The sequence below is a fragment of the Lactuca saligna genome, chromosome 8, assembly GCF_052625555.1.
Source record: "Lactuca saligna cultivar CGN05327 chromosome 8, ASM5262555v1, whole genome shotgun sequence".
NCBI lineage: Eukaryota > Viridiplantae > Streptophyta > Magnoliopsida > Asterales > Asteraceae > Lactuca > Lactuca saligna.
This window is the reverse complement of record NC_136424.1, coordinates 23,267,613-23,293,864: the sequence shown is the minus strand read 5'-3', so window position 1 is coordinate 23,293,864 and position 26,252 is coordinate 23,267,613. Positions and strand designations below refer to the sequence as shown.

The window sequence follows — 26,252 nt, the reverse complement described above, 5'->3', positions numbered from 1 at the left end:
TTTAATTTTGTATTTTATGTTGCATTTCGATATATAAAGCATAGGATGTATTAAGGATTACGACCAACGATTAAATTCCGGGTTTTATACATGGTAAAAACAAAGAGTACACTCCTCCTTGATTATGTGCCATTTTACAAGTAAACTGAATCCAAAGACCATTTTACATGGCTATTCATCGGCTCCTGATGCTGATGCTGATGCTGCTGGTGGTGAATCTTCATTTGATGGCTTCTTCTTATTTGCCCTTCGCTCTTTCCATCTTGCCAACACCCATCTCAAAACGAAAAAACCTCCAATTGCGTAAACCTGATTTCAAATATCATCTTTATTTATTAATGATCAATGATGAATGATGATGCAATAATCCTACATCACCTAACCATAATTGCAGTATGAAATTTCAATAATATCTTCTACTATCTTTGATTGTGCTCAAAACAGCATAATTCTTTTATTCCCACTGGATTAACGAGTATATTTTCTATAGAAGGTTGAGAGATTGATTACCTTCAGATAGATGAATTCAAAAAAAGTGTTACGCATCCATTCATACCTGCCAAAGAACAACTGGATTGGTATCTTGCTCCAACTCTTCCGCTTCGACCTTCAACGGAGGAACTGTCGTCGTCCGAGCATCAGGAAACCTGACAACCACCGGTTTCGACACCTCTGGCTCCACCACTTCACTACTGCGAAAAATTGAATCTCCGCTCCCTTTGCTCTCCGTTTCCACCTTCACTACGTCTTTCTCCGCCGTTGGTGGTGGTGGAAAACGGGAGTTAACAAATTTAGTGAACTTCGAGATGACCGAAAGCAAAGGATTAGGAGGCCCACTGGATTCGTCCTCGGGTTTGCGAACCATCGAAGCTCCTTTCTCCGCCATTGTTTTTTCAGTTTGAAGAAATGTTATGTGTGACTGTGAGTGTGAGCGCGCGCGTCAAAACGGTGGAGATTCCGTAATGGAGATGCCTGGAGGTGCGTTTGGTGAAGCTAACGAGGGTGGCACTCAGCCACTCGCTATACAAGACGCGTGTACAGCATGACAGGGTAATGCGGGCCTTAATTTCTTGTTCTAGGCCCATCTTTATTGGGTTTAATGACCCATTTAATAACTTTTATAAATATACAATTATAAAGTATTTTAAAAGTAAAAAAAATCGTAGAAAAGTTGTTAAATACTTTTAAAACTTATAAATTATTTTAAAGGTGATAAATATTGAAACTGAGTTTTATTTTTGCTATTTATTTAAAAATTTGTGAAAACATCATTTTTGTGATTATTTCTATTAAAAATATTTTTTATATAATAAATTAGTTATATTTCAGTTTCATAAAAAGCTGTGGAAATAAATTTATTTCAACGGTTATGTGGAATTTTAATTAATTTATTTATTTATTTATTTTTTGAAACTGCAAAATAGTTAATGGATCCATTTTATCTCTTTCTTTTCTATTTCGTGTACCAAACAATCTCTCAAATTACAGTATCCACGTCATCCAGTATCAAGTTGGGAAAAAACCTTGGAAAAATAACAATTTTGTGGGGACCATAAATAATCACGCATGAGAACTTGTCCCAGTGCCACGTGTACTTGGGTTTATCTAATATGAATCCATCTTCCAGAGCTACAAATGTCGAACTCAAAGTTTAAAGCTCTAAGGATTTGCATCTTCCGCTTAATACTTGTACCTTTTTTGGAGATTCAGCCATTTCAGACGTGAAAAAAGGACCTCTCTCTTTCTCTGATGATCTGGATCTTAATCGGCGACGGTTCTCCCTCCACAAACAGAAAGTCTGCTTTTCATCAGACTCGTCATTTCGCACTCTTAACACAACGATCGCTTATTTTTTCCAATTTGCTGATAATTAGTAGTTGTTTGTAGTAGTAAATTCATCGGAGAAAATGCATTCCCATCACTTGCAACTCGAGGAACCTATCCGAATGGCTTCAATTCTCGAGCCTTCTAAACCTGTAAGGATCAAAGTCAAACCATTACAATTTCGATTTATTTTCATTTTTTTTTTGCTGTTCTAAGCTCCCAGGTCAATAATTTTCAGTATATTTCAGTAATCGTGTCTCTGATTGCTTGAATTTCGAACTTGTGAGATTGCCAGAGGTTTTATGTAATAATTTTCGGTATTAGATTAGATGTTATTGGAAAAGTTGAGACTGTTGTCTTTTAATTTTCCTTTTCAACCTTTTCCTAAATGTAAACGAGACGCCTGCTTGATTACTGTTGTCTAGAGCTTCTTTCCCGCCATGACGAAGATCGTCGGAACCCTGGGCCCGAAATCGCGATCCGTTGAAATCATTTCGAGCTGCCTTCAAGCTGGGATGTCAGGTGATCTTCACTTTCTACTGTTTAAGTCAGAATTTAGAACTACCTCGGGTTTATAGGAGATGCATTTTGACTTCACGGTCAAATGTGTCAAAATTTTGAATTTTGACTTTCTCAGGAGTTTATATTTACCTTTGAAGATTCAATTCTCTATTAATACTTCATTTTCCTGCAGTTTAGCATATTTTGGTTGTATTCATTCAAATATCCAAGCATCTGACTCAGTTGCTTATCATGTGAAAACACAAGATGAAATACATCTATGGTTTTGGAGGATTTTGCTTTGTGTTTATCCTGTTTATGTTATGGAAAGTTGTTGAACTTGTATAGCTGAACTAAAAACTGAAAATGCTTTCATTAATTTGACAATTTTTCCATAACGAACTTGCTGATGTATTGTCTTAAGTGTTTAAGTGTACTACAGTACTGAATAATCTATCTTGGAGTCATGTTGTCCCTGAAACCTTCTTATCTCTCTCTTTTTGTATGTGTAGTTGCAAGGTTTGATTTCTCATGGGGTGACACGGAATTTCATCAAGAGACACTGGAAAATCTTAAGCTGGCTATCAGGAGCACAAAAAAGCTATGTGCTGTAAGTTTGTTTCCTGCACCAAAAGAATGAAAAACTATCTGTCTGAATATCACTCACTTGTTAAGTCAGAATATGATAATTATATATAAGTTTATTTGCATCCTTTCTACCAGGTGATGTTGGACACTGTGGGTCCAGAGTTGCAAGTTGTGAACAAAACTGAGCATCCTATTTCTCTGGAAGCAGAAACCTTGGTCATTCTCACACCCAATCAAGAAAAAGAAGCCACTTCCAATCTTTTACCAATAAACTTTAGTGGGCTTTCAGAGGTAAATAATTATGTTGAGATTGTTAAGCTTGATTCAGAATATGAGAGCTTCAATATAAACTTTATGATATTGCTTGGACTTTTATCTTTACAGGCAGTGAAGACTGGTGATACAATATTTATAGGTCAATATTTGTTCACAGGAAGTGAAACAACTTCAGTATGGTTGGAGGTAAGGCAAAATTATAACCTTGGATGATTTGCAAATTATCAAATTTTGATTTATATATACACAGGTAAATGAGGTGAAAGGAGAAGATGTTGTTTGTTTGATAAAGAATTCTGCTACTCTATCTGGTTCGTTATTCACCTTGCATGTATCCCAAATACGTATTGAGTTGCCAACTCTCACTGATAAAGATAAGGAGGTGAAGTTTCTCTCTCTCTCTCTCTCTCTCTCTCTCTTTTTTTTTTTTTAGTTCCATTGAATGTTTCTTATCATATACTATTTAAGTTGTAATATTTATGGAAAATTGAAGGTTATTAGCACATGGGGAGTGCGTAACAAGATAGACTTCCTTTCTTTGTCATATACCCGTCATGCAGAAGACATTCGACATGTAAGAACTCTTCTTCCTACCAAGTGATAATATTTAGGGTTTTTATTGGTTGAATAGAATGCTGATAATATATAGGATCTATTTGATTTAATGGAATGATGATTGAAATCATGCCAAGATAGTGGAATTTTAACACTGGTCTATGTATCATTTAATTATAATTTACAAAACTACAACATTAAACATGTTTCAGCAAAACCAAAATAAGAATATAATAAAAATATACTAGCATATCTTCTAGTTTTAAAAGCTAAAATTATAATCTTCTCCATTATTCTTGTGATTCTATCATGCAGGCTCGTGACTACCTCTCGAAATTAGGCGATCTGAGTCAAACTCTGATTTTTGCAAAGATTGAAAATTTTGAGGTGCGATGCCCACATTTTTCGAGCTGTATGTAATCAAATTGTCTCTGAAATACATATGTGAATTGGTTTTTATTGTAGGGCCTTACCCATTTTGATGAGATCCTACAAGAAGCAGATGGTATAATCCTTTCTCGAGGAAACCTTGGCATAGATCTACCTCCAGAGAAGGTTCATTTTATAACTCAAAACTTTAAGATTGAAAGAAGTATTGCTCAATTAGAATGAAAATATTTCAGATCATCCACACTTTCAAAAGTGGCCTCCTGTCTACACTAACTACTTCATGCTTTTTAACACATACTATATCTTAATTAATTGTAACTAATAAATATTTCTGTTTAGGTGTTTTTGTTTCAAAAGGCAGCTGTTTACAAGTGTAACATGGCTGGAAAGCCAGCAGTGATTACGCGTGTTGTGGACAGCATGACCGACAACTTAAGACCCACTCGAGCAGAGGCAACTGATGTTGCCAATGCCGTATTGGATGGTAACTTAGTTGCTTTATTTTATGGTGTTTTTCATTTTTTTTTTATTACGATGGAGAAAAAAACATGTTTCATTAATTTGATATTCTTTTTCTGGTTCAGGAAGTGATGCAATTATTCTAGGTGCTGAGACTTTGCGAGGATTATACCCGGTTGATACTATCTCCATTGTTGGTAAAATTTGTGCAGAGGTAGATTTCCTTAAAGTTTTTTTTTCCTTAAATAATACCATTCTAAGATTACTTTATTAACTCCTTTAAATCTTGTTTGCAGTCAGAGAAGGTATTCAATCAAGATTTATACTTCAAGACAACTGTTAAATATGTTGGAGAACCCATGTCCCACTTGGAATCCATTGCTTCCTCTGCGGTAGTATTCAATTCAAACTTTCCTTTTCGCCTCAGTTTTGGGTCTTTTTAATTTTTTTTTATTGATCTAGGTGCGCGCTGCCATCAAGGTCAAGGCTTCTGTTATCATCTGTTTCACATCATCAGGAAGAACTGCAAGGTCTGTATGTAAGCATTGAGAGAGAAAAAAAAATTGATGGGGTGAGAGAGGCTCGAACTCTCGACCTCAGGATCACTCTTTAGCTATGAGACCTACGCGCTAGCCAACTGCGCCACCACCCCATTGTGATTAACAATCTGATTTTATATATTTGTTATCGCAGATTGATAGCAAAATATAGACCAACAATGCCTGTCATATCGGTTGTCATTCCTCGGCTCAAAACAAATCAACTACGATGGACATTTACTGGCGCTTTTGAGGTACACACAACACATTATCAAATGGTTTAATTTATTTACTCACGTAAAATAACACATCTTCTATTTCTAGGCAAGACAAACTCTTATTGTTAGAGGTCTCTTTCCAATACTTGCAGATCCTCGACATCCGGTAAGATTAGAACACTTCTCCAAAATCTCTTTTTACTTTAGTGCCACATCAGCAATCATATATTCATATACCAAAGTCTTCTCTACTTTTATGAGAACTCAATGGAGGCACGATTTCTTATTTTATATTATTCCATTACTTGGAAACAGGCCGAGTCAACAAGTGCAACAAATGAGTCAATCTTAAACATCTCATTGGATCATGGAAAAGCCATTGGTCTCATCAAGTCACATGATCGTGTTGTCATTTGCCAAAAGGTTGGTGATGATTCTGTCGTCAAAATCATCGAGCTTCAAGAGTAAATCATATTTCTGATTCGGCTAATCAACAATTTGACATGTCTGTACAATAAATACACATATTCTGCAACTAGCCAGAAAGAAAAACAACCAGATTATGTTATTCCATTTGAAGTATTCATCACCCAGAATGATTCAACAAAACTACCTAATAATCTTCATGTATCCCTTTTTCCCCAAATGATACCAACAAACGAGACTTGTAACATAACATAACAAAAACATCAAAAACAGATCAACCAACAACAAAACGCTACAAAACAAACATCAAATAATGCTGTCTAATTTCTAAAATCTACCCATGTTTTGCTTGAAAATCCTTCATGAAAGCAACCAATTTCTCAACACCAGCAAAAGGCATTGCATTATAAATCGAAGCCCTCATTCCACCAACCGATCTATGCCCCTTTAATTGAACCATATTCTCTTTAGCAGCTTCCTTCACAAACTCACCTTCCAATTCCGATTTCTCAAGTGTAAACGGCACATTCATCAACGACCTCACAGATTTCTCAACCGGACACCTGTAAAACCCTTTGCTCTCATCAATCGCATCGTAGAGAATCTGCGCCTTCTTCATGTTATTCTTTTCAACCTCCACCAAACCACCCTGCGCCAACAGATCTTCAAACACCAATCCACACATGTAAATCCCGTAACAAGGTGGTGTGTTGTATAACGAATTGTTGTCGGCGTGGATCTTGTAATCCAACATCACCGGTGTAATCTCTTGAGCGTTTCCGATCAAATCCTTCCTTATGATCACTATCGTGACACCAGATGGACCGACGTTCTTCTGAGCTCCGGCGTAAATGATCCCGAATTTGGAAACATCCACCGGCTTTGAACAGAAGTTGGAGGACATATCAGCGATTAGAAGCGCGTCTTTGTTTTTAGGTGTCGGGTAGTCTTTGAACTCTACGCCGTGAATAGTTTCATTCGCGCATATATGCAAATACCTGGCGTTCGGGTTCTGATCCAACTCATCGAACGACGGAATCGCGGTGTATTTCTCCGATTTACCGGACCAGATCACCTTAGGCTTACAGTATTTTGTTGCTTCCTTGAATGCCTTGTCACCCCACGACCCGGTCACAATGTAATCAACGGGATCTTCGGGTTTACAGATGTTGAGAGGGATGCTGGCGAATTGGGTGGTGGCGCCGCCTTGGAGGAAGAGAACGGCGTAATCTTCGGAGATATCGAGTAACTTTCTCAGATCTGACTCTGCTTTTTGGATGATTGAGAGGAATTCCTTCCCTCTGTGACTCATCTCCATAACACTCATTCCAGCTCCCCGCCAATTGTAGAGCTCCGATTCGGCTTTCCGGAGAACATTTTCGGGCAGCGTGGCGGGTCCAGCAGCGAAATTAAAAACCCGATCTTGAGCGGAGGCCGAAGATGGTGGTGCAGCGACGGTGGCGGAGTATGAACATGTGATTGAGATGGGCTTGTTGGTGGCGCGTTTGATCGGGAAGGCATGGGTGGAAGGGGTGGTGGTGGTTGAGGTTTTTAAGATGCTAGGGTTTTTCAAGAGGAGGGTGTGAGGGGTATTGGCTGACATTGCCATGGCTGCCTTGAAATTAGAAGGTTGGATGCAGATTTTGAGGGCGTGTATGTATGTGTATATATAGGACAAAATATAAAAATAATAATTAATATATGTTTATATGTTTATAAAATCAATTACTATATATTTAAAAACAAACATTTTAAGATAATCGCATAAATGTATCGCATTATCTTTAATCACAAAAATGACCAAATGATTGTTCATAATTATAGAAAATGACTATGATTCACTGTGAATCATTCACATAATCTGAAATTAGTTTTTTAGGACCTAGATCCTATTGATTCGACCCATTTAGTTGTCGATCTATTAAAAAAAAAATCCAAAATATACACTACATCCCTTAACGGCATTCCATACCCTCTCTAAGATTTGGAAAGTTAATATATCTCACCATTATTAGACTCTGATATTTCTTATGGTGTTCAGGTTCTTAGTCTATATATGGCTATATGCACAAACTTAGAAAATCTCATTTAAAAATTACTTTGAGACTATTAAGATATTTGAAAAGCAATCCATGAAATTGGGTTGCTTTGTCTAAATCTAATGGGTTTGAGTTAAAAGGTTTTATAGATGCAAATTGTGCTAAGTGTTTATCCATAAGGAGGTCTGAAATTATTTATATGATTTAACTTCATAATTCACTGGTTCATGGAAGAGTAAGAAACGATCTACTGTTTCTAGGTCTTCTACTGAATCAGGTATAGAGTTCATGGTTTCATTACTTGTGAAATAATTTGGATTTTGAAAATTATGTTTGAATTGGGTATAAAAGATCTTACTCATGTATTTGTTTTTTTGTGAAATGATTCAACAATTAAATTGGCTCTTAATTTGATTTTTCATGTAAGTACTAAGCATTTTAAAATAGATCTTCACTTTGTTAGAGAAAAAATCTATAATGATGTGTTGAAAATGGTTAAGATCAGTTCTTTTGATCAAAATGTTGACATTCTTACTAAATCATTATGTTTTACACAACCTAATTTTTTGTCAAAATAAAATAGAGCTTATTGATGTTGTTAAAAAGAAAAAATAAATATTTCGATTGAGGGGGGTGTCGAAAATACTAGGTATTTTTTAATATTAAATCTCATATATATTAATTAATTATTAAGTTTAGGTGTTTTGTGTCCATATTACAATTCCTGGTTTTGTCGCATTAATCAAATAATTTTTTTTATAATGAGTTATTCCAGGTATTTTGGGAATGATGTGGATTGCGACTCGCTTCTTTCAATCTATAGGTATGACACGCGGATCTTATCCATGGATAATATCCAAGACCCGGGGTATAAATTGGTGAGATGTGAAGGGTTTCGTCATATCCAGATCATTTTTGTGCTCCTAATACTCTCTCTCTCTCTCTCTCTCTCTCTCTCTCTCTCTCACTTGTTAGGGTTTCATAATTGTAATGTTTTGTGTGATTTATCATCCTTTTGTTCTTGATCATTGTAGTGTAGGTTGAGTGTTTCATTCTAAGAGTATATTAGGGTTTTGTAGTGAGGTTTGATTTGTAAGTAACTTGAAAACCTTATGTTTCTTAATCCTCAAATGATATAAGAAACGTTGATGTTGGGAAAATTTAGTTTATCGTTTTTTCACAAAAATGATATAAAATTATGCAAAATGATAGGAGGACCTTATAATGACATTCACTCACATATAAGTTTTAAACAATATCAAAATAACCAAAACACAAACTAATTTAAAAAAACAAACAAAAATAAAACACTAGACTTGCAATTGTTTTCTTTAATTGTTTCTACATATTTGGGTGATAGTGAGTCATCTTACTCAAAAGCATTTTGCATTTCAATAATTTTCTCCTTGTACCAATTATTAAGTAGTAATTCATCATAAACACACAAAATACGTACAATCTCTATCACTATTTGAAAACATGAGCAACCAAATAAATACTTACATGGGTTTTTTGTTAGTCGAAAAAACTATAAACATAGCTTGAATATCACAATGGCATCTAGGAAATAGTTGAGTTTGAGTTTGCATTGGTAAGTTTGAGGCTTGAACAAGAGTGCATCGTCATTATTAGATTGGTTGCCATTCCCTCAACCCAAAATGCAAGTTTAATGAAAATGTTATTTGAAATATGAAATAAGCAGTTTGAATTTGAAATCATGTATGTAATGTAATATCATAGTTCATATTCTTTTAGTCTCGTATTAACGATCTTCTAACAGTTAGTGTGATACAAAATCAATCAGTCTAAAACGTTCTATTTTAAAAAGAATGGTCATTATATAAATTTCTTCAAGAAAAATGGTTATATTAGGTCACATTTCTAATTATTATTTTTATAATTATCCCAATATGTGATGTATATATGGTATATGTGTGTAATTATACATGTACGGTCTTTATTTTTTGTTTTTAAAAAGAGATAATGATTTAAAAAGGTAATATGTTTTTCGATTTAAAAAGTCTTTATGACCGATAAAACTAGAAAAATACATTATATTTTTAAATCATTATCCCTTTTAATCATTATATTTTTGAAGGAGTAATATATTTTTGAAATGATAAATATGAAGAAAAAAAAATCATGAAGAAATATGTAAAAATAATTTTGTGAGACCGTGAGACCAAATCTAAAAATAATTTTAAAATGCAAAATAAATGGAAAAATCCAAAAATTCTTTTTTTAAATATTATTTTCGGAACTTGAATTAACTAAAAAAAAATATAAAAAAATAAAATAAAAATAAAAAAAATCCGTTTTTTTTTTTTGAAAAATACGTGAAATATTCTAAATAGAATATTACACTGATATATTCTAAAAAATAATTTTAAAATGCAAAATAAATGGAAAAATCTAAAAAAAAAATTTAATATTATTTTCGGAATTTGAATTAACTAAAAAAAATAAAAAATAATAAAAAAAAATCTATTTTTTTTTTAAAAATACGTGAAATATTCTAAATAGAATATTACACTGTACATATTCTAAAAATAATTTTAAAATGCAAAATAAATGGAAAAATCAAAAAATTCTTTTTTTAAATATTATTTTCGGAACATGAATTAAGTAAAAAAAAAAAAAAAAATACGTCTCACGGTCTCACAAAATATGGGTGGTCTCAAATGAACCTAACCCTATATATATATATATATATATATATATATATATATATATATATATATATATATATATATATATATATATATATATATATATATATGAAAGGCAATATACCGTTGTGAACATAGACAGAAATGTTCCTTGAATTTTATTAAGATTGTAAGTTTTGGTCGTCTTTTTATTTTTATTCAATTTTGACCCATTTTTTAAGTCAAAAAACAGTTTTGTACCACTTCTATTTTTAAGTTCAAAAAAATAATTTAGGCAAAACCGGAATCACCTACCAGTTATTTTTATGCACTGAGAATAATTGTGATATATTATTATGAATTATGATGATTGTGAACCACAAATCTTATTGATAAATATACTTTCAAAACCTATGTCAAGTCAAAATATTAGATCTATTTTTAAATAGAGTAAAGTGTAAACTACTTGGTTGGTGAGGGGCCTGGAATAAGTAAAAGCAGCGGTGTGTGCCGTCGTTTGTTGGGTAGGTGAGAGAGTCACGTTCCCAAGAATACCCTTCCTTTCTACATAATTATCGAGTTTGCCATCCTTGGACTTTTATCTATTCAAATTACCAATTAAAAAAAAAAAAAAAAAAGACTATTTTACAAGGTTAATATTTTATTTAAAAATCGTTGTTGCTTCCTAATATTGCGATTGTCAAATAATTTGTCAAATAAAAGTAGTTTAATCCCAATTGTGGTACTTTCGGTTTCATTCATCATAATTATATTTTCTCTTCCAGAACACTGATTTATTTGTTTTTATACGACTTCAATTTATTTTACAAACAGAAATATTCCAGTTGTAACAAAGAGTTAGCTTTAATTTGATTTTACATTAACGTATAGTCTTGAAAGTTTTTTTGCAAAAAAATAATTTAAATATTATTCGAAAGGATCTTTCTTTTGTTTGTCACATACCCAAAACATGTTTTGATTGACCTTGACAAAAGTCCTTTTAGTTAGACCAGGATTAAATGTACCATCAATTTCGATATTAAGAGGTTAAAATAATATAAAAGCAACTTAAACCAACGATTCAAGTGTGTAATTACACACCTTGAATAGTCTATTTAAATTAATTCCAAGTTAAGAAACAAAATAGAGAACTAATAATGGTTTGATATCATTCGATAATGGTTGATTCCTGTAAGAACTAGACATCTAATTTAAAATTCGAAATTTCTACATCGAAAATATGAAAACATTTAGGCACTGGTAAATTTGGTGACGACCTTGGTACCTTCAGAAACAACGTGTTTAGCCAATTCAACCGGAAGAACAAGTATCACAGTTGTCTGAATTTCCCTAGAAGTGATGGTAGACTTCTTGTTATACCTCGCGAGTTTTGAACATTCCTGTGCCAATTTCTCAAATATATCGTTGATGAATGAATTCATGATCCCTATAGCCTATCCTGAGATTACGATATCAGGATGAACTTGTTTCAGAACCTTGAATATGTAGATCTTGTAAGTCTCCACCGACTTCTTGTTCTTCTTCTTCTTTTTATCGGTCGTTGATGCATCCTTTGGTAGCTTCTTTTCAACTTTCGGTTTCTTCTCTGCCGGAGCCTTCTCCACAGCTGGCTTCTTCTCCGACGGTTTCTTCTCAACCGCCTTTGGTGCCATTTTAAATGAGAGACGAATGGAAAGTTGGCACGCTTTTGTGTAGGTATGAGGACTGATGAAGTAAGAGATGATGATAATGGAAGTTGATGTTGCAAAGGTTGGTTTGTTGGAGAACTTCTAACAATTTACTCAAGCGAACTATTTTTTACTAGTGAATGGATTCTCGATTTCGGTTGTTTTTTTTAATATGTGTCACAACAAAAGTTGGTTTTATAAATTTGAAAAGATTAACAGATGACCAAGGCTCAAACCGTACCAAGCCCAAAATAATGTTGGTGTTTCGTGATAAACAACTCGCATTGGTTTTGTGTAGGTTTATGTTTGCCGTTCAAATTGTAGGTTTACCATTTTTAAAATAAAGAAGCCTAAAAAATCGTCAATTCAACTAAAAATCAAGCATCACAAGTCCCAAAAATCTCACACCATCATCATCTAAATCATTTATCTCTAATTAAATACAAGACACTAATGTTAGACAATTTGTGATCTTATACACCTTGAGTAGCCATGGTCATCATGATCTTGTCTCTTTTCCCGATTACATGTTATTTTTATAACATTTCCCAACAAAAATTATGGTTTTCACTTAAATAAATAAACTTGATTTCATCATCCATATGTTAATCAAGATCAAGATGTCATGATACATAACGGGTATTACAATCCTGATCTTCCTACATTATTCCTAATCTAAAACTTAAGCAACCCATGATCAATAACTACTAATACTTAAAAGTTCAGCATTGAAAATGGCTCAAGGAAAATTATAGTTTCTTCGACTGCAATTTTCGCCAAGTTAGATACAACAACTTTTTTCTAATCTTCAACAAACCCTGGTAATTCGATTTATTTTCAATTACATAAAAGATAAAACAAGGGCTCATAATCCAAATTCACAGTTATATCGTCATTACAAATGAGTTGTTATTTTAGGCAAAAGGGAATTAAAATAAACCAGAATGACGTACGAAAAATTCAAATCCATGACGAATTTGGGAAAAAAGGAAGAATTAACTCATCCGTTCCTATTCGATTGAATTATATACCTTCGCATTTCAGTAATTAAGATATGGACGTAATGAAATTAGAGGAAGACATATGCAGTCGAATTCAGTTATAGAAAGTGACATTAAAGCTGAAAAAATACTACTTCCATATCACGTAAAACTGGTGGATTACTGTAAGATTTCTACAAGCACTTCAAATTTTAAACCTTTACATCGAAAATTGCGGATAAACACCTTCAAGACATTTTTAAGTGCTGGTAAATTTGGTGACAGCCTTGGTACCTTCAGACACGGCATGTTTTGCCAATTCACCGGGAAGTACAAGTCTCACAGCGGTCTGAATTTCCCTGGAAGTGATGGTAGGCTTCTTGTTATACCTTGCGAGTTTTGAAGATTCCTGGGCCAGCTTCTCAAATATATCGTTGATGAATGAGTTCATGATACCCATAGCCTTTCCTGAAATTCCGATATCAGGATGAACCTGCTTCAGAACCTTGAATATATAGATCTTGTATGTCTCCACCGACTTCTTGTTCTTCTTCTTTTTCTTATCGGTCGTTGATGCATCCTTTGGTAGCTTCTTCCCCGCTTTTGGTTTCTTCTCTGCCGGAGCCTTTTCAGCGGCTGGCTTCTTCTCCGCCGGTTTCTTTTCTGCCGCCTTTGGTGCCATTTGTAGAGAGAACGAAAATGTTGTGTATGAACGAAATGGAAGTGAACCCGGTTGTGCTGATAAAACTTATTTTGCGTTGCTTAAATACAAACGAGATATGCGTTCTGATTGGTCGATGTTATTGACGCGGATAATCATTCTACACCGTGGATCTACATGATTACGGATTTGACGGTGTAGATGAAGTTAGTTCGTATTTGATTGGAATATTTCAAATATTTGCTGTCGCGGGAAAGAAATTGCTTAACGTGGGGTTCTTTTAGTTTTATTTTTTACTTTTTTAGTTTTTACAAAAAGCACCGACCTGATTTAGGGCTTGTTAACCTTTATTTTGGAAAAACCATTTTTATAACTAAAATGTTAGTGTTTGTTAAACTCTTTTTTAATTTATTAGTTTTTTGAAAAACCAATAAATCAATTGGTTGGATAGGCGACGGTTAAAGTTGAGATTCGGAGTCAATACCTCATCAACTTTTGTCAAATTCGTGAGGTGAATTTTTCTCAATGTACTTGCAGGTCGAAAGCACCAAGGTCAGACCATTGAATTAGATATCATGTTTTGTGATAGCATGTTATCCTGTTGTAGTGATTTGTTAGATCCATATGCTAGTATATAGGATTATGCTCTTCTTAGTGATCTATAATATATGTCTGATTGTTTGTTATATGTATATTTATTTGATATTTATATATCAACATGGTATGCGTGGTTAGGTTGAGGTGGACCAGCATAGACCGAATGCCAAGAGACCTAGGGCATCCCAGATAGACTGCAGGCATGAGACACGTACCAGGCCGAAGGGCTAGAGAACAGTACATATAGGTTGTAGGTTCGGTAAAGCGTTCCAGTCGTGCTGAAGGTTCTGTGAGTGTTCCAGATAGTCTGTAGGCCAGTGCGGTGTTTCAGTAAGGTTGAAGGCATTATATGCATGTTGTATGTTATTATGTTTATGTTTGTGTGGTAGTACTTTTGGGGAACTCACTAAGCGTTGGTTTACAATTTTGGGTTATGTTTCAGGTAATACAGATGAACGCAAGAAGGCGAAGGCATAGTCGTACACATCCTCTTGTTTATGACTTGTGATTTTGGGAGAATCTGGTGTTTGGAAAATGTTTTGAAAACTATTTTTGTAAACACTTCATGAAGTTGGGTTGATTTTAGAAGTTTAAATTTATTGTGATTTTTATGGATGTTATAAGTTGGTATCAGAGCCTTTGTTTGATTGAATTAGAGGAACACTTGTGTGAATCCAACCTCGGAACTAAGGGAAAAGGTTTTTAAAATGATTTTCAAATTGTTTTCAAAATAATAAAAAAGGATGTGATGTGTATGAATGGTCAGAGCCAGTAAATAGACCCTAATTTATCACGTTGTTATTTGATATTATGATATGTTAGAATAATATGCTAGTGATAGGTTATGGATCTTCACGAATTGCATGATATAATTGTTGGATTAGTGTCTAAGTCCATAACTATTTTGGTATGTACTTGACCCGATGGTGCATGGTCATTTTGGGTTGCCTTCACCAAAGCAACTTGATAGGATGAATTATGGAGAGTAAGGATTAAATATGATTTATTAATATATTATGGGAATAATATATTAAAGGAGAAATCATATTGTTTAATTAATATTAGTCAATAATTAATTGGTAATTAGTTTTGTGACTAAAAGAGATTAATTAAACTTAAGGGACTGGAATTGTAATTATAAGATAATTGCAATTTGGGCCATGGATTGCCTTGTATTAAGGGATGGATGAATTCTAATGGGAAACCCATAAGGAAATCGTCCATGGGCTTAATTAAAGGAGTCTATGGGTTGCTTAGGGCTTAAGCATCCAAATTAGGGTTTCCTTGTTAGATAACCCTAATAGCCCAACTATATAAAGACCCCTTAAGGCTCAAAAACGTGGCTAAGTTTCTTGTAAGGGTTTACACACGTTTTTGGCAGCCTCCAACCTCTCTCCTCTTCATCCTCTTGCTTATGGTGTTTGTGAGCCATTAGAGGAGTGACACTTGTGACTCTAAGCCTTCCAAAGTCAATACAAGGAGATTTGGGATTGTTATTGCTACATAACAATCAAGGTATGATCTTAAACCTAATTACATATTAATATGATTACTTGTATGCTAGAATTAGGGTTTATAGTCTTGGATTCAAAGCATGTACAATAGAGAAACCAAGATCCAAGCATTAGGGTTTGTACGAGCACATAGGATGTCTTATGACCAAAACCCATCAGTGGTATCAGAGACTAGCTTGGTTTCAATTGTATTGATGCATTGTATAACTGAAAAATTCGATTTTTTGGATTGTGGAGGCTGGACTCGCCGAGTCCATGGCTGAACTCGCCGAGTCCATGCCTGACTCGACGAGTCAACTCGTCGGATAATGCTTATCTCGGGATTTCTTGCTGTTTTTGCATATGGATAGTTACCTTATCATGTTAGATCAATATAAATCCGATTTTATGATATATATGACTATATTCTTGATCTAATTAAAGATAATTATCAATTAACAAGATAATTGTTTCCTTATAAGATAATTGATTAATTATTTTGAGTAAATTGATAAATTGTTTTGCAAGAAATCATTAAATAAATCAAATATGGATAATTATGTGATTAAATGTTAATTTAAAATTATTTGTTATTTGATCCTTGTTGTTATGAAAGGTTTCATATTTTCCCCTTTAGGTTTTATAGTTTAAATTTGAACCAAAAAGTTTTGAAGTTTTGAAATTTAAATAGTTAAAACCCTAATGTTTTGAAAAAAGGTTTCAAAATTTGCCCTCAAGTTTTGGAATTTAAAAGTTGATTAAAAGTTTAATTAGAAATGTTAAATTCTAAAACCCTAGTAATGTTTTGAAAAGTTCAAATCACACCCTTATGGTTTTATTAATTATTTAAGGAGTATAATTAAAAGAGATTTAATAAATCCATGAAAGTTTAGGTTAACCATTTAATTGAATTAAAAGTATAATTCTTAAAGTTAACCATATAGTATTTTAAAAGTATAAAATACACCCTATACTATATATAACATTAAAAGTCTAACATTATATATATGTATGAGTAAAAGTCAGTCTTACCGTTAGTAGGCCTCATTCACGAAGCTGGTCTATAAGGGGTGTTTAAGGAAATTGCCTATAAAATGGCGATTGAATGGGTATCCACTCTTACCCACCGCACTCTTGACTAGTGGAGGGTCGTTAGCCGAACGGGTAGGATAGGACGAAACCTTCCATTATAAGTATAATGAAATACAAAGTAACTAAATGTTTTTCAAATTCCCAATCTTAGTTACTTAGGCAAAAGTGAATTGATGCAATTCCATGAAATTACACTTTGTGCCCTTGCGAAGACGTTAGTGGAGCGTGTGTGGTTTACCGGCATACTAAATGGTTTTAAGAAAAGGTAGCAAAGGGTGACTCTATGTTTGTCATAATTCAGTGGAGCGTGTGTGGTTTACCGGCACATCGAATAGGTGATTGTAACATGTGAGGGCACCATGTAGTTTGCATGGTTATTCACACCCGCTTTGTGATCCTCGGCATCCCAGTCACAAACAAGAGGGGCATATCCAGATTTAAACATGCCATTGAAATGTTCAATGAATCTCAAAGGATCTAGGAGTTTTCATAGATTTAAAACTTAAAATTATTTTTCGTTTTTCATGGTAGAAATTAGTGAATCGTCATTCACTTACCTTCAAATGTTCTGCAATTTGGGTTACGACATCCCTCTCCCGAGTTGTAGGATATTGTGTTGGGTCCTAGCCTTGGAATTTCATTTGGGTGATTTACCAAGGACTCAATCAATCAACTAACTTGAATTCGTTTTTCTCCCGATGTCAAAGTTCGACAACTATGGTCTTCTCAAATCCCGTGGAACAAGCATTCCACATGAAGATGATATTCCACGATTCGATCGAGGAACAAGAAATCATGCTTCACTTCCTCCTCCTCCTCCAATTATTGTCCCTAACCCACAAGATTGTAAAATTGAAAGGTTCAATATCACTCAAGCCCTTTTGGCAAGTAAACATAAAGAGGGCAAGTCGGTGTGTGCACACGTCTTAGGGATGAAGTCACACATTGATAGATTAAGAATGATGGGATCCGTTGTCGGTGAAGCGATGGCTGTTGATTGGGTTCTTCAGTCACTTCCTAACTCGTATAGTGAGTTCGTAAGATAGTACTATATGATGAACCACGACGTGACACTTATAGATCTCACCTACATGCTTATTGCTGCTGAATCAACAATGGTTTGGCGCAATAGAAAAGCAAAGTTGATTGGTGAATCTGCCTTCAAGACCTCTATGGATATAGACAATGGCAATGAAAGACATGCAATGATCGAAAAGTTTGATCATAAGAGAAACGCGATGTCTGAAGTAGTTCCATGTGTTGTTCCAAAAGAGTCAATTTGCTTTTATTGCCAAAAGAAGGGGCATTGGAGACGAAGTTTCCCTATTTACCTAAGAGATCTAAGAGATGGGAGAGTCAAAAGTATGACTACGCTTTAGGTAAGAATCCACTATCTAATTCCATTAAGTTCCTATTCATTGATTCTTAATACATGATGTGATAAGATTGCATTTGAATGTTTTGAAGGATCGGTGAAAAGAAAGGAAGCTTGATAAGAGAGCAAGATGAATCTAATCACAAGAGATGGATCTCGATCTCATGGACTTGAAGATTGGATTTTGAGCTTAGATAGTTATGATAGAGTTGTTAGAAATTTTCCTTTTACATAGTTTTCAATAGATTTTGCATTGTAAGGACAAATGTTTTTCCGCTGCTTTTATAAATAAAATAAATTTTATTTGACTTATTTATTTGTTTACTTCCTTGCAATGAAATCGTTATGAAAATTGATGTTTGCATATTTCTACAACGAATGGATATGATTCTTAGTTATGGAAATGTCAAGAATTTACCAAATAGGGAGAGTTTCTCATCGCCCAAGGTTCAATTGGACAGAAACTTGGAATCACGCAACTTGGTTGTACGATGAATGAGAAATTTCATATTTGGAAATTAGACTAATTCATTGACAAAGTGTCAAGTGAAGGACTAGGAGATCGAGTACACAAAGTTGTGTGTTGATCGAGTTTACCATAATAGTAACAAAGATATTCGTCATGATTTACTAAAGGCTTAGTAAATATGGTTACACTTACAAGATTAAGTGTGATTTTGAATTGATTAAAGGGTTTTGATCAATAGCAAAATGAATAAGAAGAATCAAGTAGGCAGAAAGATAAGAGTTTCTCCATTCTAAGAAGAAGGGAGAGTAGCTTTTATGCTTTATGATAGGTCTTAATGATTAAGAACCATATCTCAATTGATCCTCTAAGTGAGTCTTGGTACAATTGTATGTCCAAGAAGAGGAATCAAAGATTGAAGAAATGGTCAAATCAAGAAGTCAATCATACTTCATTCCAAAACAAGTCTTAAAGTCAAGATTGTGACATTGAGTGAATAGTATTAAGAAGGTTTATAACATTCATCAATTGTGGAAAGTTGTGATGTCTTGGATAAGACAAAGACCAACTAAGACCAAAATTATGAAGTGTTTTTGTTTTAATAAAAGCTACACTAACTCTTGAATATTTGTTTGTCAAGAAATGTTTTGATAAGAGAATCGTATATGTCAAGGAGTCAGTGGGAGTCTTAATAGTCTTGAAAAGTTTCAAGAACAAATCAAATAAACCTTATCGATCATCACTAGCACATGAGTTGAGGTTTACAACCTATCGTGAAGACATTATTTTGTTTCTGTGCCAATCCAATCGAGTTAATTATGCATGTGAGTCCTATGAGTTCTCATTTGAATGCATAAAAGGCAAGGGCCTTGATCAATGGAAAGTACATTGATAGGAAAAGGTGAGCTGCTTAACTACTTGGAAGACGTGGTGGGCAGCTGTGCTACCATAAGGCAAGAAATCAAGATTAAGAAAGTTCGGTCCATATGAGTCTGAATTTGTTGTAAACTTTGTTTTAACAAATTCACATGGATAGGAACAAATACACCATTTAAATCTAAGTGTCATAAGATTTCCTCATTCATGAAAATGATTGTGAGGAAATGCTTTCACTAAGAAAGATTTTAAAAGATAGTGATTGTAAAATTGCATTCTCGAATTCGATCATAGTTACGGCATCCCTTTCCATAATTTGAATTGTGAGGTTTGGCAATTAGTCTTAATTGTTAAGACATACATATGAATTATCTAAGGCAAAAGTGTATAAGTTCAAGAAGCCTTGATAAAAGATTATCAAAGCACTAAGTATTAGAAACATGAACTTAAGAAATTCAATAAGTATTGTTTTTTCTGAAAGTTAAGATGTTTATGAATACATGTCGAAGCTAGTGGGAGCATAAGTGTTATGTTTTATAATAATCATCATGATAGTGGGAGCATAAATGTTATGATTGTATGATTATTAAGGCAAGTATTGCATAGTTGGCAATATTAATTATAGAAAACAAGAGTCATACTTTGCAAAGTTGTAAGAGTTGAAAGGTTGTTTTGCTATAATTAAGGGAGAGAATATTATGCTTCATTTCAAATCTAAAGGATTAGGTTGTGAAATGTTGATAAATTTAGTCAAAGGTACATAGTGTGTTCTTAAAGTTTCGATTATGATTACGGCATTCCTCTTCACAATTCGAATTTTGAGAACATAGAAAATAAAACATTATGCGTCGTGTCCCATACGCTTCGGGTATAGGATCGATTGCAAATGATTTAATGTTTGACCATTCTAAGATTTTCCAAATGTCTAGTGAATTTACAGGGAAAAGGGACTAGAATCGGTTTTGACTAAAATAATTAAACAACTATCAAAGGACAATCCAAAGTTCGACGAGGATTGGTCGCTTGTGAGTAGTTGGAAGTATAGTATTGGAAATTATGGAAATGTTTCCATATTGGATGGACAATATTGACATAATTATGAATAGATAAGATTCTATTAAGAATTAGTTGTCAAAGGAAAACATGGAAGCGTGTCCATATTGGGAAGTAAATATTGAAAATCTATGACTAGATTAGAAACTTTTATGCAAAAGGATGTTCAAAGGAATGTACTTTGAGAGAGAGACATCATATCTAAGGAATTGTCTTGTAACAATCTCTGATAGAGGACTTTGTAATATCATTGGCAATAGTCTTTGTGACTTTGGTGCAGTGACATTACGAAAGGATCGTTGCATAAAGTGTTAGAATCTAGCATATTCTATAAGTAGTGAGAATTTGATATTCTTGCACTTAAGAAAATGGATTTGGAGTTGTAAAATAAGAATGATTGGAAATGTGTTCAATTTGTCTATTTCACAAAAGTAAGAACCATAGGTAAACATTGTGTGCATGCTAGGAGCATAGGACAAGTGTAATAATTCAAGTAAGAAGTTCATTACCCGAAACGACAAATAATGAGTAATCGATATGGTGATAAATAAAATGTGTTTTGTTTATACTCAAAGGTTTGAGGCCATATGGGATTAGTATTATTCTTGTGTTTCACATTGCATGTTTTGACTTCCAGAATAATTGAGTTTATTAAGAATAATCTAATTATTCAAACGGGCCACAGTCGTTCATATGTTGGAAGTAGATATGAATGAAGACTGTCATGAATTGGTGTGTGGATTGTCTAGAAAAGTATTAGACATAAGCAAATGTTTGCTGCAACATTCATGAGTGCTTATGAATATGATTTGAGCATTGGATTAAACCCACGCTCACTTGGATCACTATCTCGAGTGATTAGTGAGACGATAACATCTTATATTCTTGAAACCGAGATGTGTGAGTTGTATCTTGCGAATCGGTTGCACATTGATAATATGTAAACGCACTAGTAACTTGGTGTTATAAAACATATTGTTGTGTGTGATTCGGTGAGTGAGTGCAAGCAAGCATTGTATCAAAGTTTATCCGTTCCTTTTATTCAAAGAATAAAAGCGATATCTTTGGGCCCCTCGACGGTTTAGTGATGACATACGTAAATGCTCGGCCGGGCTAGGGCTAATTTGATTTGTTCAATTAGTCTGTCGTCATAAATCAGAAATCGAGAAGTAGTACAAAGAGAATGATTAAAAATCATATCTCATACGATATCTAGAATGGAGGAATATATGATCCCTTATCTAAGGACACACGTATCTGATATGATCAGAGTTGACAACGGCTTTGGAAAGCTACGATTGCAGATCAGGATCTGAAGTCATACGCAGAATAGTTGTTAGACTTATCCAAGTGGGAGACTGTTGGATTAGTGTCTAAGTCCATAACTATTTTGGTATGTACTTGACCCGATGGTGCATGGTCCTTTTGGGTTGCCTTCACCAAAGCAACTTGATAGGATGAATTATGGAGAGTAAGGATTAAATATGATTTATTAATATATTATGGGAATAATATATTAAAGGAGAAATCATATTGTTTAATTAATATTAGTCAATAATTAATTGGTAATTAGTTTTGTGACTAAAAGAGATTAATTAAACTTAAGGGACTGGAATTGTAATTATAAGATAATTGCAATTTGGGCCATGGATTGCCTTGTATTAAGGGATGGATGAATTCTAATGGGAAACCCATAAGGAAATCGTCCATGGGCTTAATTAAAGGAGTCTATGGGTTGCTTAGGGCTTAAGCATCCAAATTAGGGTTTCCTTGTTAGATAACCCTAATAGCCCAACTATATAAAGACCCCTTAAGGCTCAAAAACGTGGCTAAGTTTCTTGTAAGGGTTTACACACGTTTTTGGCAGCCTCCAACCTCTCTCCTCTTCATCCTCTTGCTTATGGTGTTTGTGAGCCATTAGAGGAGTGACACTTGTGACTCTAAGCCTTCCAAAGTCAATACAAGGAGATTTGGGATTGTTATTGCTACATAACAATCAAGGTATGATCTTAAACCTAATTACATATTAATATGATTACTTGTATGCTAGAATTAGGGTTTATAGTCTTGGATTCAAAGCATGTACAATAGAGAAACCAAGATCCAAGCATTAGGGTTTGTATGAGCACATAGGATGTCTTATGACCAAAACCCATCAATAATTGCTTGGTTATATGATGTCTAATAACCTAGGGTTCTTTATTATATGAAGTTGACATCATTACCATAGTTGCTTGGAGTATGTATCATAGGTGTACACTTGATGACCTTCCAGCTAAAGACCAAGCAACTTCAAGTATTCCGATTCTCCGATGGAAACCTCGGAAACCTCCCAATGTGACTGCCTCCAGTCACCCAAAATCTCATTCGGTTGCACAAGCAAATAATTCGACACTCCTAAAATAGCACTAATTCTTTATCTGCAAATAATGGACCATCGCATACTTCATTCTCTGAATCCTCAACCAACACCCAATTGCAAGAATCGGCATATGAACAAGAGACACCACTCTCACACTCGACTCGCAACATAGAAAACGAAGGTCATCTTCTCGAGATACTCCCCCTGGTTACCTATAACTGTTGTTAGAATACGCATTACCATACTCGATTGAGGTGCATCATTTTCCTCATCTGTCATAGTCCCCACTGATGACTCCCTCCCGACATAAGAAACAACTCAAGGCACTCATTCCACAAAAATCCCTTCATTGCTAATCCACGGGGTCTTCCTATAATCTCTGAAATCATAAGCTCACTCACCCTTCCTTCCAAAATGGAAAACGGGAATAACATAATCCTCATCATAAAAATTGTCATCACAATCCATAGACCAATCACTCAACTCATAATGCAATCCTCCACAATGCATCATCTTCACTTCCTTTTTGAGTCATGCGACTCCAACTAGCACCTCACTAGTGAAATCCCTCGAGATATAAACTCAAATTTTCATCACAAGATATACTCCATTTAAGATCGACCGACATGGACCTCTGGCCCCATAATTTACCATATCCACTCTCAGTCTAAACAACCACATCCGGATAACCAGTAAAGACGGAAACACACTCTGCTACAAATCATGGTACCCAACCCTTGTTATCTCCCCTCTACCTGCTACTTAGAAACTATGGAAATCTCCTTGTTTCAGGTATGGGTCCTTTGCTTTTGTTAGTACGGACCCAATACTACATTCCACATCTACCCACACTTTCTTCAAGGATCGTCCAGGATTTCCTAAGTAGCAGCTCCACTTTCCCGATCGACCAATCCCATTCCACATGCTCGCTCCCCAACGGATACTCACCTCTAAACAACGCACTCATCAGACGGAAATTACTCCCTAGGCTCTCCTATGTTCCCACACTTCTCTTCCATCAGCTGCTGCAAAATTCCTCGCAATGTCAAATAGCTACTTCATAACTACGATCACTAAATAGCTAACTCGCATCATCCATGAGAACCACAAAGCATAAATCAAGCAACATTCGGGCATCGAGCAACCTCCACCAACACATAAAACCACTATAGAATACATCTCCAATTGCTCTATCCACAACATAAAAGGCATCACCGAGCTCAGACGATCCTACCTCTCAATTCCCCGAAGATCTCTACTCATACGTATACAACACTACCAACTCACATAACAAGGCAATAAGGCATCTCTCCTAAGCAAACACACTAGCATGCAATTTTGAGCAGATCTCTAGCCCTAAACTAACATACAGTTCTATCAACTCATAAAAAAATACATAATCAAGTAAGGGTATTTTGGGAAATCACCGCTCGGGCTCTGGCTGATTGCACACACCACTTCAGATCTGCTTTCAAAACTCTTTAATCTTTTTGAAAACTCGTGTGATGAAAAATCATTCTCTTTTGAAAAGTTATCAACTCCTCAGTTTGAGTCCAGACATACCTGAGGGTATGGTCGAATCCCTCAAACCAAAGTTCTGATACCAAATTGTAACACCTCAAATTTCAAGACAATTTTTTTTTCATTTTTAATTCTCAAAATATTACTCATAAATTCAAGTCATCACATATATTGTAAGTTATTATCAAAACAATATCAGAGTATCTCAAAATCCTCAAATCTCCATAAGTCGACAGATGTGTACAATCATGCCTCCGCCTTCCCGAAATCCACAAAAGTACCAGAAACACATTTTACACAAACACTGTAAGCACGAATCTTAGTGAGTTCCCCAAAATACCACTTACACAATAATGAGCCTCTCATGGTTATATCTCAATATGGACCCTCCGGTCATGTGTCTCAGTGAAGACCCTTCGGTCTCATGGCTCGGTATGGACCCTCCGGTCATGTGTCTCGGTAAAGACCCTCCGGTCTCACGGCTCGGTATGGACCAGTGAAGACCCTCCGGTCATAGCTAAACATATATACAAAATAACATAACTACATAAGTCACAAAGACAGAATGCATAATAATTGTTAGGTGCTATTTGTGCACCTTTTTGCGCACCTTTTAGTCCCATTTTATGCATATATTTAGCACAATTGTTCTTCCTTTTCCTTGCATTTTATCATATTCATTTTAGTCTCTAGAACAACCTTATTTGCCCACTTTTATATCTTTTTCAGGTAAACCGGAGGTTGGAACGCGCTTTGGGAAGTGTCGGGAAGCATTGGTAAAGATTTCGGGACGATCGGGCGAAGAACGAAAAAGTTGGAAAAATCAAGTTTGGAATTGGAGTCAGAGAGGTACACGGGGCGTGTTGAATTTACACTGAAAAGTGAGCACGGGGCGTGTTTGACCAAAATAGGAGCTGTTGACCATGCTGAACACGACCCGTGTTAGTTTAATGCAAATCAACACGGGGCGTGTTGCTGAACACGACCCGTGTCATTCTAGCCTATTCGAACACAGGCCGTGTTCGACCCAGAAACCAACTTTTGGCAGTTTTTACTATCTTTCATATTACGGGTTAAGGGTCATTTTTAGAAAAGGAGAACATATCAGAGCACCATTGGAGAGAAGAATTCGAAGCTTTTTGCAAGGGTTTGTCCGTTAATCATTTGGAAACATTAATTCTTGTTTTTGTAAGTTGTAATTACACTTAATTTCATCTTTTAGACTTATGATCTTGTTCTAGCCATGTGTGGCTAGAACCCTAATTTCTCCAATTTCATGTTTTGACTTCTTGGTAGCGACTTCATTCATATGACATGATATTTGTTCTTAATTTCTATCTAATGAATTTGATTTTGCTTCAATCGAATGTTTGATTCTAATTATGATTCTTATTGGCCATTTGAATTAGGGTTAGGTCATTCAAGTTATCTCTTTTACAAAATCCGTAATTGTTTTGTGAAATTGAACAAGTAACAAGCATTGAATTGATCTCTATTGAATGAATTTAGTGTAAATCTTATTCATACACTTTTACACTCCCGAGCTTATGAGGAGTATTGGGTGTTGTTGGGAACATTCACATAAAGCTTCATGCAATCTTATAATCTAATCCTAAGAGCTTGTT

General features: G+C 34.7%; 4 protein-coding genes, 1 non-coding gene and 1 pseudogene across 6 annotated transcripts; 1 reads left to right on the top strand and 5 right to left on the bottom strand.

The window, feature by feature from the left end:
* Positions 1–32: 32 nt before the first annotated feature.
* On the bottom strand, positions 33–1,005 carry LOC145011264 (uncharacterized). Its single transcript, XM_078969949.1, has 2 exons — positions 557–1,005; positions 33–309 (listed from the first exon to the last, which is right to left on the bottom strand). Exons 1-2 carry the CDS (start codon positions 884–886, stop codon positions 172–174), a joined length of 468 nt encoding a protein of 155 aa, XP_078826075.1. The 5' UTR covers positions 887–1,005; the 3' UTR covers positions 33–171.
* Positions 1,006–1,649: 644 nt separating this feature from the next.
* On the top strand, positions 1,650–8,975 carry LOC145011261 (pyruvate kinase 1, cytosolic-like). Of its 2 annotated transcripts, none has more exons than XM_078969946.1 (17): positions 1,650–1,796; positions 1,888–1,976; positions 2,250–2,346; positions 2,838–2,935; positions 3,049–3,204; positions 3,298–3,375; positions 3,440–3,571; positions 3,683–3,763; positions 4,060–4,131; positions 4,210–4,299; positions 4,474–4,618; positions 4,719–4,807; positions 4,890–4,985; positions 5,056–5,123; positions 5,287–5,386; positions 5,457–5,516; positions 5,666–5,959. In XM_078969946.1, exons 2-17 carry the CDS (start codon positions 1,908–1,910, stop codon positions 5,816–5,818), a joined length of 1,584 nt encoding a protein of 527 aa, XP_078826072.1. In that variant the 5' UTR covers positions 1,650–1,796; positions 1,888–1,907; the 3' UTR covers positions 5,819–5,959. The 2 variants fall into 2 exon arrangements, with proteins under 2 accessions (XP_078826072.1, XP_078826073.1); XM_078969947.1 differs by lacking the exon at positions 1,650–1,796 and adding an exon at positions 8,591–8,975 and having other exon boundaries at positions 1,803–1,976; positions 5,666–5,773.
* Positions 5,161–5,245, bottom strand: TRNAM-CAU (transfer RNA methionine (anticodon CAU)). The gene is given in 2 exon segments: positions 5,161–5,196; positions 5,208–5,245. It is a non-coding gene; the product is annotated as a tRNA-Met (tRNA).
* LOC145011263 (phosphoserine aminotransferase 2, chloroplastic-like) lies at positions 5,893–7,433 on the bottom strand. Its single transcript, XM_078969948.1, has one exon. It carries the CDS (start codon positions 7,383–7,385, stop codon positions 6,111–6,113), a length of 1,275 nt encoding a protein of 424 aa, XP_078826074.1. The 5' UTR covers positions 7,386–7,433; the 3' UTR covers positions 5,893–6,110.
* A 2,671-nt stretch (positions 8,976–11,646) lies between the features above and the next one.
* LOC145010891 (histone H2B.3-like) lies at positions 11,647–12,274 on the bottom strand (annotated as a pseudogene).
* Positions 12,275–13,265: 991 nt separating this feature from the next.
* Positions 13,266–13,888, bottom strand: LOC145012243 (histone H2B.3-like). Its single transcript, XM_078971039.1, has one exon. The coding sequence runs from the start codon at positions 13,811–13,813 to the stop codon at positions 13,391–13,393; it is 423 nt and encodes a 140-aa protein (XP_078827165.1). The 5' UTR covers positions 13,814–13,888; the 3' UTR covers positions 13,266–13,390.
* Positions 13,889–26,252: the final 12,364 nt, after the last annotated feature.